The sequence below is a fragment of the Nomascus leucogenys genome, chromosome 11, assembly GCF_006542625.1.
Source record: "Nomascus leucogenys isolate Asia chromosome 11, Asia_NLE_v1, whole genome shotgun sequence".
In the NCBI taxonomy this organism is placed as follows: domain Eukaryota; kingdom Metazoa; phylum Chordata; class Mammalia; order Primates; family Hylobatidae; genus Nomascus; species Nomascus leucogenys.
The window spans coordinates 28233289-28245890 of NC_044391.1; the positions used below are offsets into that span (position 1 = coordinate 28233289).

Below are 12602 nucleotides of genomic sequence, written 5' to 3' on the forward strand. Positions count from 1 at the left end.
AGTTATTTGGCCATCTTCAAAAGTGCAACTTATCCTGACGTCTCAAGGGACGGAAAAGTTACCGAAGTCCAAGGAATGAGTCACTTTGCTCAAATTTGATGAGTAATATCAGGTGTCATGAAACCCAGTTTCGAAGGAGAGGGGAGGGGGCGTCAGATCTGCAGACGGAAGCAGGCCGCTCCGGATTGGATGGCGAGACCTCGATTTTCCTAAAATTGCGTCATTTAGAACCCAATTGGGTCCAGATGTTATGGGCATCGACGAGTTACCGTCTCGGAAACTCTCAATCACGCAAGCGAAAGGAGAGGAGGCGGCTAATTAAATATTGAGCAGAAAGTCGCGTGGGGAGAATGTCACGTGGGTCTGGAGGTTCAAGTGGGCTGGGATAAATACCGCAAGGCACTGAGCAGGCGAAAGAGCGCGTTCGGACCTCCTTCCCGGCCGCAGCCACCGAGAGTGCGGAGCGACCAGCGTGCGCTCGGAGGAACCAGAGGAACCCAGCACCCCTCGGGACTGTCCGTCGCAGTAAGTGCCCGCGCGGCGCTGGCCGCGGCTGCCCGGGTCACCCCGCCCCGCATCTGTCCGAGGTGGCCGCGCTGGGTGCGCCGCTGCGGCGAGGGACAGCGGGGAGACTGGCTTCCCAAACGCCAACGCCCCTCTTTGTCTTCCACCTGCTGAGTTTCCTGGTTTGAAGGGGTGGGTTGGTGGGTTAGGGGGCTGGGGGAGTTGGGATTCAGGGAGAAGAGGGTTGGAGAATCTTGGGGACGCGATTCTCTCGCCTAACGGGTACAGGTGAGACTTTAGTCCTTATGTTTTTGATCTTGGTTCATCCGTTGTGGGGCAGAAAATTCTGTTGCTCTAACTCTTGGATAACCACCCCTAATAGATATATTATTTCTCTCTTTGGTGTCTTCTACCCCTACCCCATCCCAGAAATCCAACATGAAAATCCTCGTGGCCTTGGCAGTCTTTTTTCTTGTCTCCACTCAGCTGTTTGCAGAAGAAATAGGAGCCAATGATGATCTGAATTACTGGTCCGACTGGTCCGACAGCGACCAGATCAAGGTGAGGCCCCTTCCCAGGACGGCCCGCACCCTTCTTCCTGGGCTCGAGAGCTGTCACCTTCCCACGCAACAGCACCCTAGTTAACGTGGCAGGCACCGCGACCGCGACAGGAGGCAGCGGATGCGTACGGGAGGATGGAAAGGAGCACTATTTCCCGGGTTCCTCACGGGATTTTGTGCCCACGATTCAAGTTTCTTCCCGAGGGCTTCACCGTCCGGCCCAGGAACTCCCTGCGGCAGGGATGCCCTCCCGGATGTGCCCGAGATCCTAACAAGACGGGAAATCTCATAAGATTTCATCCCCCAGGAACGGGGATTTCGGGGGCTCAGGTCCAGCTGCACTGCCCTAGCGTCTGGGCACGGGCAGAGGAGGGCGCCTTGGTCGCGGGCAGCAGCGGGCACACGCGCGAGCTGCAGGGGGATTGGAGGGCCGGAGGCTGGAGGGAAGTTAATTTCCTGCCTTCACGTTTGTTTTGCGGACCTGAGGATGTAGCTTGAAGTTTCCCTTTAGAAACTCGTAGGCTACAGGCGCTGGGGAGCGCGCCTCAGGAAAACGGTGAAAGTCGTCTGTAAAGCGTTGTCACCCTTCCCCACCGGAGCCCCAGCCCCAGATCCCACACACCTGTGTGCATTTAGGGCAGTGAGGACTCTACAAAGCCGGCACCGAGACAAGACAAAGTCAGGTGGCGGCGCAGCAGATGAGGGAAGGTCCCCGGGCTGGGAGGAGAGAGCGGAAAGCGCTCCAAGCTTGAAGACGCCGAGCCAGCTGCTAACTCGCCCTGGCAGGCTTGCGGGGGGCGGGACGCGAGTTCCGCGAGGAGGGGCCCAGAGAGGGAGCGCCTCGGGAGGGACCCCGCTCAGCCCGAGCGTGGGGAAGGCTGCCTCCCCGCGCCTCGGGGCCGCAGTACAGCGGGAAGAGCTCGGGTTGCTGGGTGCCTCGCTCTGGTTGCCTTACACGCCCTTTGTCCGTGCTTTTGTCCCCCAGGAGGAACTGCCGGAGCCCTTTGAGCATCTTCTGCAGAGAATCGCCCGGAGACCCAAGCCTCAGCAGTTCTTTGGATTAATGGGCAAACGGGATGCTGGTGAGATAGGCGACCGTCCCTAGGTGTCTTGGGCAGCCCGCCCTGTCTGCTCACTCCTTCCTGGAGTACCCCAGGGTCTCTCGCTCTGAATAGAGATTTCCACTCCAAGAGGGGTGTAATTCCCCAGGCGCGACATTGGCCCACGCCGCACTAAGGCACGCACGGGCCCGCGGCGGGGAGGGAAAGATCTGGTTCGCATGCCTCACTGTATTCGAGTGAAGCGCTCCCTTGACTAAAGATCCAAGCTGACAAAGGGAAGGCACGGGCCTCCAGGGGTAGTAGTGCGGATGATCCAAGTGCATGTGGAGCAGGATTTTAGAGCATTCCCTGAGGTGAGAGTAGATTTGTCTTGGGATAGAAATATTGCTTGCTTGAATTCATCGCACGCTCAGTGGAACGTGTAGTTAATGACAATTCGTCTCTTGTCAGATTCCTCAATTGAAAAACAAGTGGCCCTGTTAAAGGCTCTTTATGGTAAACATTCCTATAAATCTTTATTTTACTATTGTGAAAGCACATGCAGGAAAGTGAAATAAAATCTTTTATGGGCTGAAATACAAGATCCGGATCATGCCTGTTTAATAAAGAGATGGATTTGCACACTCTCTGTCTCTCTCTCTCTCTGTCACTCTCTCTCTCTCTGTCACTCTCTCTCTCTCTGTCTCAGTCTCTCCCTCTCTCTTTCTCTCTCTCTCTCAGTGGGTGGCTAGCCTTGAAGGTGGGATATGTTACAGTCTTGTAGTTAATAAGAGGCCTCAGAAGTCTCGTAGTCCTAGGTTTGAATCCCATAGAAGGCACTTAATAAAAATTCCATTTGTTTAAATATTTAGTTTTTATGATTAATAATTTGTTTAGCATTTATGGTTCTGCTTTATTCCTCAGGATAATATATAGATAGAAAATGTTACATATTTTGAGAATCAAATTATTTTATAAAAGATATAATGTAGCATCTTTAAAAACAAATCTATACGTGTTTGCTAATTTTATCTTTCTTCTAGGACATGGCCAGATTTCTCACAAAAGTAAGTTCAAAATTATTTTGACATTTATCAAATTTAAATGTAAAATTATATTGAATTTCACTTTATTTATCTTACCTTATTTTCTGTCATGACTCTAGGGCTTAATATGTTTAATGAAGACAATATAAGAATGGGAGAGATTCATATTACATCCAGAATATGGTTACTTAGACGTATTGTACTTAGCAAAGAGATGCATTATATTAAAAAAGAAAAAAATGTCTTTTAAGTCCCTTAAGTTGTTAGTTTTAGATAAGAATTTCAATCCTAGGATTAGAAATCTACCATACAGACTTCTTCCCACCCACCCACCCCCAAGCTTACTTTCACTGTAAACCAACAAACAAACAAACAAACAAACACGAAACCCCCACAAGCATTTATAGGCATCTCCTAACTCATTTTAGTATGCTTGGTCCAATAATGATGTCATTTATTAGGGTCATCCAGCAGCTAATTAAATGGAATGAGTGAATGAATATGAGTAGAGAATCCATACTAAAAATGAAGATGGGTAGAGATGCAGTTTTTTAATCCCCTAATTGAATGGGCAAACTCGATCAGTAAAACATTTCTTAGGGCAGCAAAGATGGCAAAATTGTGGTACATGAAAGTCATTAGATTTGTTTCTCAGTTAATGGAACCAGAGTTGACAAGAAGTGGCAAGGGTCTATCTTGATCATATTGTCCACTCACGTACCCTGTCGTGGATTTGGTTCACTGGGTTGGCAGAGCAGGCCACATTAACATAGCAGCTCTGTTCTCAACTATTAAAATAAAAACCAAGAGAAATTGTCTCACTAGCATTAAAATAGTAACCTTTCCAAAGAGTTCATCTTTGAAAAATAAATAAATGGTATTCATATTTACTTTCTAAGGATTTGACTTTGAAGGGAATTATATATAAAAATTCTATGTAATTAAAAAATGTACTCTGTTCATGTGAAAACTAATACACTTTTCTGAAAGGAGTATCTTTTAATATCCAATAAAATAAAAACAGTGACCTTTTAGAAGATTATAATCATCAAGGAAAGGAATCTGATTTAATTAAGGTCCACTTGCTGAGAAGTACAACTTATTAATAACACAAGGAAATACGCTTGGATATTTCACTCTCACACAAATGTGAAATTGACTTCCTAAAAAATCAAAGCTAGCTCAAATAACAACATTTTATATAAAATATTTTTAGACCCTTACATAACAGATAAAATATATGAATAAAGAGTGCTTGCTAACATTAAATATAGAATTAAGAAAAGTGCTTTCATTGTATTGTTTTAGTGTAGTTTATAAAACTTTGAAGGAATCTTTATTTCTTCAGTATCACCAAAAGTTGAAGTAGATAGATATTTATTATACAGACATATATTCAGAAGCTTGCTTTGTTCTAGTAATAATAGTTTGTTTCCTCAAAGATATACATATTAAAATGCCCCTAAATGTATTTTTCCAGGACATAAAACAGATTCCTTTGTTGGACTAATGGGCAAAAGAGCTTTAAATTCTGGTATGTATGAAATTATGACTGAAAATAGTATCTCAAATCTATTTCTATTTTTTTCTAAGACATAGTTTTAAAATATTAAAAAGGAGTAGTAGATATAAAAATGAGTATTATGGTGAAAAAACTTAACTGTTGTACTTGTAACCACAAATGGATTTATAGCTGGTTAAGCTAATATTACCACAGTATCTGTCTATTTCTCTCCAATCACCATTCTTACCAGTGTCTGCCCCATTTAATCATTACCAACCTGAATCTTTGGGTTAGTACTATATTCTTTCCTGTAGATCTGTTAAATAAGCCTTGTTTAACCTTACTGAACCAAGGGGGAGTGGGGAGTGCAGGGAAGAATGAGGCTGATTTTCACTTGTTATCAAAGTAATTTGAAAGTTTTACAAGACATTACATCTGGCGATCTTCCAACACAAAAATAAATTCACAAAACAAATTCTTTATACAAATTAATCACTTTTTATGAAGTTGTAGAGATGCAAAATCTAAACACCCTGATGGATGTTGGAGAGGACAAAAGTGATATGGTTTATTTCAGTACTTTCAAAAAGGAACACAATTAAATATCCTTGAGTGTTATAAATTGGTTCTGGCTATAAACTCCTTAGAGAGAAAGGATACCACAATTCTCATTTTAATTCTGAACAACTTTTTCATATGATATAAACCCTGCAAGTTTCCTTCTCTTCAGTTTCCATCTTCTTTGTAAATACCACAGATATATATATATCTGAAAACCATTATTAGTTAACTCATTCATCACACTGATTTCAAGGTAAATAACCCCTAGATCATTTTAATAGAAGCTCACTTTTTGTTAAGACCTTATAGCTCTTACCTCTAGGGCTTCTTGGAAAAGCTATTCGAATTCTATTTTGCCTTCAGTGAAAATAGAATTAAAATACTAAATATGTTATTAATTAGAAGGTAATCAGCAGCTGTCTTACCCATTTAGAATATTTCTAGTTTCTAGACAATCTATAAGATGTGCTGGCTTAATCGTTAATTATCTGGATCCTAGGAAAAATACCCTAGTGTTTTTTAATGGAGATTTTTTTCTTTATTGTGAAATGTAAGACTTGGGTACATTAAATAAAACCACTTTCTGTGGGGCAAAAATCAAAACCCGCAATATAAAAAAAAAGTTAACATAATCTGGGCTACAGCAGAAGCCAGAGAATATATTCATATAATTGAAAAGTTCTAAGTGTTTCATAATTGACCTTTTATACAAACTTTCCAATAAATCTGGAATTTGAAGTTCTTGGTGTTGAAGTCCACAGGAAAAGCTATCCCAGTGTTTTTATTGGGTCCCCACTTTCTATTTAGACACTACCTTTGCATTTTCTCACCAGTCATTTTGGGCTGCCGAAGTGTAAGTGAAGTGTAAGAAATTATCAATGTGCCTTAGTGAAAAACTTGTAATTGTTTTATTAATATGTATTATCTTCCCACTTTTAGAAATGAAGTATAAATTTAAACCACAATGGCTTTTATTTGTATCAATACATACTAGTCCTCACTTAACTGTGGTTTTCTTGATAATCATATTAGTCATCAACTTTCCATTTCCAGAATTGATATAGGTTTCAGAACATGTTTAACTTTACAAATGTAGATATTGTACAAGTTAGAACAGATTAAATACAATTAAATGTACTTAAAATAATAACATAAGTAGTGATAAATAGAATCATTGTAATGAATCAGGATCAATTTATAACTAAATCTTTGTTCCTCCATTTTAGTTAAGAAAATATAAATAGGTGAAAAATGGGCAAAAATGTGATATGATCCACAGTCAATCAGGGATCTTTTTATATACCTCATGGAGGCAAGGTTATCATAGCCTTAATCTACAGCCCTCTGATCTTTACCCACTCATGGTCAGGGACCCCTTTGACAATCTGATAAATCTAGATAGATGCCCTTTCCCACAGAAACCCTCATCAGCTCATACACTCAAAAATTTATATCAGGCTTCAGAGGGTTCAAAGACCCTCTGAAGCAGGTAAGAAACTCTGTTTCCATGTAAGAGGACATTATGTTCCAGCTAAATCACTGTCTGTCTTTAGTTGGTTTACATTAGCTTTCATCTAATTTCTCTGAGGAATAGAGTCATGTTACCTAAAGCTTGTCAGAGACTGAACTTGGGCTATTCATCCTGTTCCTAATATAATCAAACCGAATGAGAAATAAACTATTTCCTTCCCTCAAGCCCGTCCAGTGTTGGCTCAGACTGTTCTGCCTCACAAGTGCATACTTAATTGATGTAAAATATGCAGCTTATTGTTAACCGCACTTAAAGGATAGTTGGGTGTTTAAGACCAGTATTAAAGAGGGAAGTGATAACACTGGTGCCTTTACCTGCCTTCTCTGTCAGCAAATCTTCTCACTGAGGAAACTGTTTAGAGTAGCACCTGTTGTTCCTACAGATCCTTCACAGATCTTTCCCCTGTTTCTGTTTACATTCAGTATTTTATACAGGCCATACTAAATTTCAAAAAGCATAGTAGTTCCACTATACCATACATCTAAGTCTATAAGGTATTAGTTAAGGATGAAAAATATCCCAAAATACTTTTATTGCAACGGTCTGATTTTTACCCCTTTGTGTTTACAGATCCCTTTGAAATTATATGTAATATAATATAATTACAATTTTGGCATTTTTTGTCCAGATAATGTATTTAAATTACTTGCTAGCTATATGTTAAATACCTTTGGAAGCAATAATTAATCCTTCACAGGCCACTAAAGTTAAACAGTATGGTATTTAGATGGCTCAACTGACTTACCTACGGTAAATGGGCTGTTTTTAGTCTTGAGGGCAATCCATCACTGGGAGGTATCCACAAGGTAGGAAGAGACCCCTACACAATGAGATGCCCCTTGAGCAGAGATCAGCAAACTTTTCCTGAAAAGAAACAGATTATAAATATTTTAGGCTTTGTGAGCCATGTAATCTCTGTTGCAACTACCCAAATCTGTTATTTTAGGCCAAAGCAGCCATAGACCATATGTAAATGAATGAGTGTGTCTGTATTCCTATAAACCTAGTTACAAGAACAAATGGTATTCTAGATTTGGCCCATGGTCTCTGCTAGAATAAAAGTCCCACATTTTCTTTTTATCCTACTAGTATTCCTGGTTATTTTAGGCATTGTCCTTTCTATAATTCGCTGTGGGTAACTGCTACTACTTGAGAAAGCTGCTGAGAATCAACACTGCAATATATTGTGGAAATATGCTTTGGGTGCACCAAGTATATGATGAATGATGAATGAAACCGAGTTCTGTGGTTAGATCATTTCCAATCAGGATAGAGACTGAGGCAGGATTGGAAGATGTGCAGATAACATTTTTAGAAATACTTTCTGTAGAGGGAAAATGTCATTATGAGTTTAAAATAAATTACTATATGCCCTGAACTTTAGTTGTGTAACTCCCTCAGTGAATTCACTTAAAAAACACTTTATCTCTTCTTTGTTTTCAGTGGCTTATGAAAGGAGTGCAATGCAGAATTATGAAAGAAGACGTTAATAAACTACCTAACTATATTTATTCAGCTTCATTTGTGACAATGGGCAATGAAAGGTAAATTAAGACATGCACTATGAGGAATAATAATTTATTTAATAACAGTTGTTTGGGGTTGAAAATGCAAAAAGTGTTTATTTTTCATATTGTGCCAATATGTATTGTAAACATGTGTTTTAATTCCAGTATGATGACTCCATTAAAATAGAAATAAGTGGTTATTTCCCAACAAAGCACAGTGTTAAATGAAATTGTAAAACCTGTCAATGATACAGTCCCTAAAGAAAAAAATCATTGCTTTGAAGCAGTCATGTCAGCTACTGCGGAAAGGGAAGGAAACTCCTGACAGTCTTGTGCTTTTCCTATTTGTTTTCATGGTGAAAATGTACTGAGATTTTGGTATTACACTATATTTGTATCTCTGAAGCATGTTTCATGTTTTGTGACTATATACAGATGTTTTTAAAAGTTTTAATGTGATTCTAATGTCTTCATTTCATTGTATGATGTGTTGTGATAGCTAACATTTTAAATAAAAGAAAAAAATCTTGAAGATTTTTGTCACATTCTTTTATTAACATTTATGTCCAATTAGCAATCTTTCCTTTAATAGATGAAATAGGTTCAAAGCGGTTTTGTCTAAAATGCAATTTCTCTCTCTGTCATGCACTTTTTTTGCTAAATCATTTGTCATGAGACCATTTATGAAGAACACAATTGCAATTTGCGCTCCAAAGAGTAAAGGCTAAGTTCTGGTTTTATATGCTTTTAATTCCTTTTTACAAATACAATAATAATCTATTTCAAAGATATATTTCACTGATTATTCTCTTGTTGAGTAAAGCATCAGCTCACTACCATTTCAGCCCTGCTTAGAGCCCAGGTATAAATGCATCAGTGCCTGAGTCTCACTAGAATTAAGATAGCAAATCAAATTCTCACAAAGATTGTTGGAAGATGATACAGAAAGCTGAGGTGTTGATAATAGGGCAACACCCTCACAGCAAAAATAAGAACTACTTTTCAGCATTTCTAAGAAGTGCCTGTGAATTGCTAATACCTATAACACTCTCTCTGTCTGACAGAAGCACATGCATCAGGAATAAATACCAAGCATTGAGAGGGAGGCTTGTGCATTTTGATTGATAAGTGTCCTTGGAATCATTTTCTGATTGCATAGAGCATGTGAAGTACTGACCAGTGGTGAAACAATGCAGACAAGCACTGTTCAGTGAAGTAAAAAAAAATGAATTTAGCCTGGACTGGTGACTGTTGATGAGCAATAAAACCATTTGTAGGAGAGAAGAGCTGAAGCATATTTTAACATTTATATTTTCAATTAAATGTTTTTTTTAAAAAACTCCAACTCATATTCCTTAGTACACAATACATCTAAATATGAAAAATTATATAATGGTAAGCAAAATGGAGAAAACCAGAGTCACCCCCTAGAGCCCCACTCCCCAACAGCAATGTTTAACATTCCATTGAATAATAAGAATCATTAGCTAAAATTATATATGTACTTAATCACTCGATGACAAAAATATTATCATTATTATCATTTTACAGATGGGGTTATGAAGCTTAACAAAATGCTGGGGTCAGAGATTATAATATAATAGGAGTCAGGATTGGAAATAAGCTGAGGGGGAAATAGAGCAAATAACTATTTAACAATGAAATTGATTAAGCAAACATGTACTAAAACAACAGAATATTATACAGTCATTTAAAGCGGCATCATGGTGTATTTAATAATGTGGAACATATATTGTATGTTGTTAGACATAAAGCAGTATTTGTTATATATATATATATTTACATATATATATAGTTTTTCTGCATAGCTGTTGTAACAAGAGGAACAATTTTAGTGGATAATCACATGGGACCCAATGTCATACTACTCAGGTTTGAATCTTGGCTCTATCACGTTATGAATGGCCTTGTAAAGATGGGCGAGTCCCTTAACTTTTCTTTGCCTTATTTTCCTCATCAGTAAAATTAGAATAACACTAGTACTCACTGCATGGCATTCAGCTGAGGGTTGAGTGAAATGATGCATGTAATGCTTTGAACACACTCTCACACACAGCGAGCATTCAGTGAATGTTACCTGTTCCCATTTTAAGCTACTGTTCAAAATGCCAGTGTGAAAATTAGTTCTATATTTTAGCCATAAAAAATTTTTATAGGCACTAGACACACTGAACAAGCAACAGCATGGGGAGGTATTTAAATCTTTGCCTCACAGATTAAATCCAGGCTATATCACAAATTTGCAGTGCTTTGTGCTGTTCATTGCTGCACTAAATAGTCCCCATGGCTCCTTCCCACTCTGAAATTCTATAAATCTCTGTGGTATGATCCCACAGTGCTGCATAAAGACATGCATTGGCGGAACTTCACTCATGCCTGCTTTCCCTCTAGGCCCAGAAACCCAGTGGCAACACAAATAGGAAAAGGGACAGAAACTTCAGTTTAAGTTTCTGCTCAAAACATTTATTATTACTTTGTCTTTGTGCCATATTTCCTTTAAAGTAAGTTTTCTTCACCTATATGCTTTCTTATTTTATTCTGTTATGAAACAGCAAAAAGACCAAACTATATAAAGTTACCTGTATACATTATTGCTTTGGTTTTTGTTTGTTTTGTTTTTGTTTCTGTATTGGTCAGGGCCCAGGGCAAAAATAAATTATTTTCAAGCTAATTTGAGAAGGGGTTAATAAAGGGAGTAGTTACAAAGTTATGGGCAGCATGTAGAGAAGCTAATAATGGTATATGGTTCTCCATGCTATGTCCTTGGGAGCAACAGCTACCCCTATGCCAGAAGGATCAACGTGAAGAAATGAGGGTCCCTGTATGCAAAAGGCTGCTTGATGGCAGCTGCCTTCAGTAAAAGACTGGAGCCAAAACAAGGTGTTCAAGTATGGGTGGGAGGAGGAGAGTGGGGTGACCAGGTAATAAATATCCCATCCTCATTGCCACCCAGCTGTCTGATCTCCTGTCAGTACCTCCCACTGGGCAAACCCAACTGGAAAACAGAAGAGTAGGAGCCCTTAAATGCTGTCTACACAGGTAAGCAGCACATACAGGGCTCTTGAGCATGTGGAGAAAGCTGGCAGGTGCATTGGTGCGGTGGGGCAGGGGAGGAAGAAGGAAGATATTCAACATATGTGTGCTCTATTATCTTGAATCAAAGGGAAATTAATAAGCAGAAATCCAAATAAAGGAAAGTATACAGTAACAATAAAAGTCCTTCTCTACATCCCCAGGGATATAGTTTCACATGGATCCATCCAAACAGACAAAAATAAGAGTATCTGGTCTCAATTTGAGCACGTGCTGAAATCTCTCCTTCTAACATGAAATCATTATGAATGATTTTTAAAGGCATATTTTTAAGGAAGTTAATACATATGTTGGGATTTGTGTAAAACACGGGAAAGATTTTTATTAGATCAGAAATTTTGTAAATCCCCAAAAATGAAGCAGAAGGGAAGCCACAATAGTAAGCCATAGCCCTAGCAGGAAATTGCAGAGGCTACAGTGGAAGGTGCCAACCCCAGAATAAGGAATTGACCACTACAGACAACAGACTTGCGAGCAATACTGGATGAGTGTTGCAGCCATGAGATAAGGGGACAAAATATTCAAAATTCTTAAGGAAAACAGTATTTAACCAAACTATCATTTAACAGTGAGGATGAATTTGTGGAAGAAGAAAAGCCAACTAAAAGCTGTTAGCTTAAGCCTTATTAAAACCATTGCAACATGAGAATAGCTCAAAATAGCTATTTCTGCTGAAGAGCAGAAAGCCTAAGGAATTTATATGTTAGATTAGCCGGGTGCAGCAGCTCATGCCTATAATCCCAGTGCTTTGAGAGGCTGAGATGGGAGGATTGCTTGAGGCCAAGAGTTTAAGACCAGCCTGGTCTTAGAAAAGCAAGACCTCATTTCTACAAAAATATAAATGAAACATTAGCTGGGCATGGTGGCACACGCCTGTAGTTCTAGCTATTCAGGGAGCGAGGTGGGAGGATCATTTGAACCCAGGAGTCTGAGGTTAAGGTGAGCTATGGTTGTGCTACCATACTTGAGCCTGGGCAACAGAGCAAGACCCTGTTTCTGAAAACAAATGAACAACAACAACAAAACATAAGAATTTACACGTTAGGTTGATGAAGTTCAGTCAATATTTCACTATATCCTGAAAATTGTCCACTGTTCCAATTCAGAGAATGTATGGGGCTGTATTAATAATGAGGCAGGATTCAGGTCCTGCAAGACTGAAGCTTAGGTTCTAGCAGCCATTATCCAATTTGGGTCTGAAAGGAAAAGTGAGGAGAAAGAGGCATGGGCCCAG

At 39.4% G+C, this 12602-nt stretch overlaps 1 protein-coding gene across 3 annotated transcripts; it reads left to right on the plus strand.

The window, feature by feature from the left end:
* The first annotated feature begins 237 nt into the window (after positions 1-237).
* Positions 238-8786, plus strand: TAC1 (tachykinin precursor 1). Of its 3 annotated transcripts, none has more exons than XM_003252534.2 (7): positions 238-525; positions 934-1065; positions 2050-2146; positions 2576-2620; positions 3148-3171; positions 4631-4684; positions 8190-8786. In XM_003252534.2, exons 2-7 carry the CDS (start codon positions 943-945, stop codon positions 8234-8236), a joined length of 390 nt encoding a protein of 129 aa, XP_003252582.1. In that variant the 5' UTR covers positions 238-525; positions 934-942; the 3' UTR covers positions 8237-8786. The 3 variants fall into 3 exon arrangements, with proteins under 3 accessions (XP_003252582.1, XP_003252583.1, XP_030678939.1); XM_030823079.1 differs by lacking the exon at positions 238-525 and adding an exon at positions 720-792; XM_003252535.2 differs by lacking the exon at positions 2576-2620 and having other exon boundaries at positions 282-525.
* The last annotated feature ends 3816 nt before the right edge of the window (positions 8787-12602 follow it).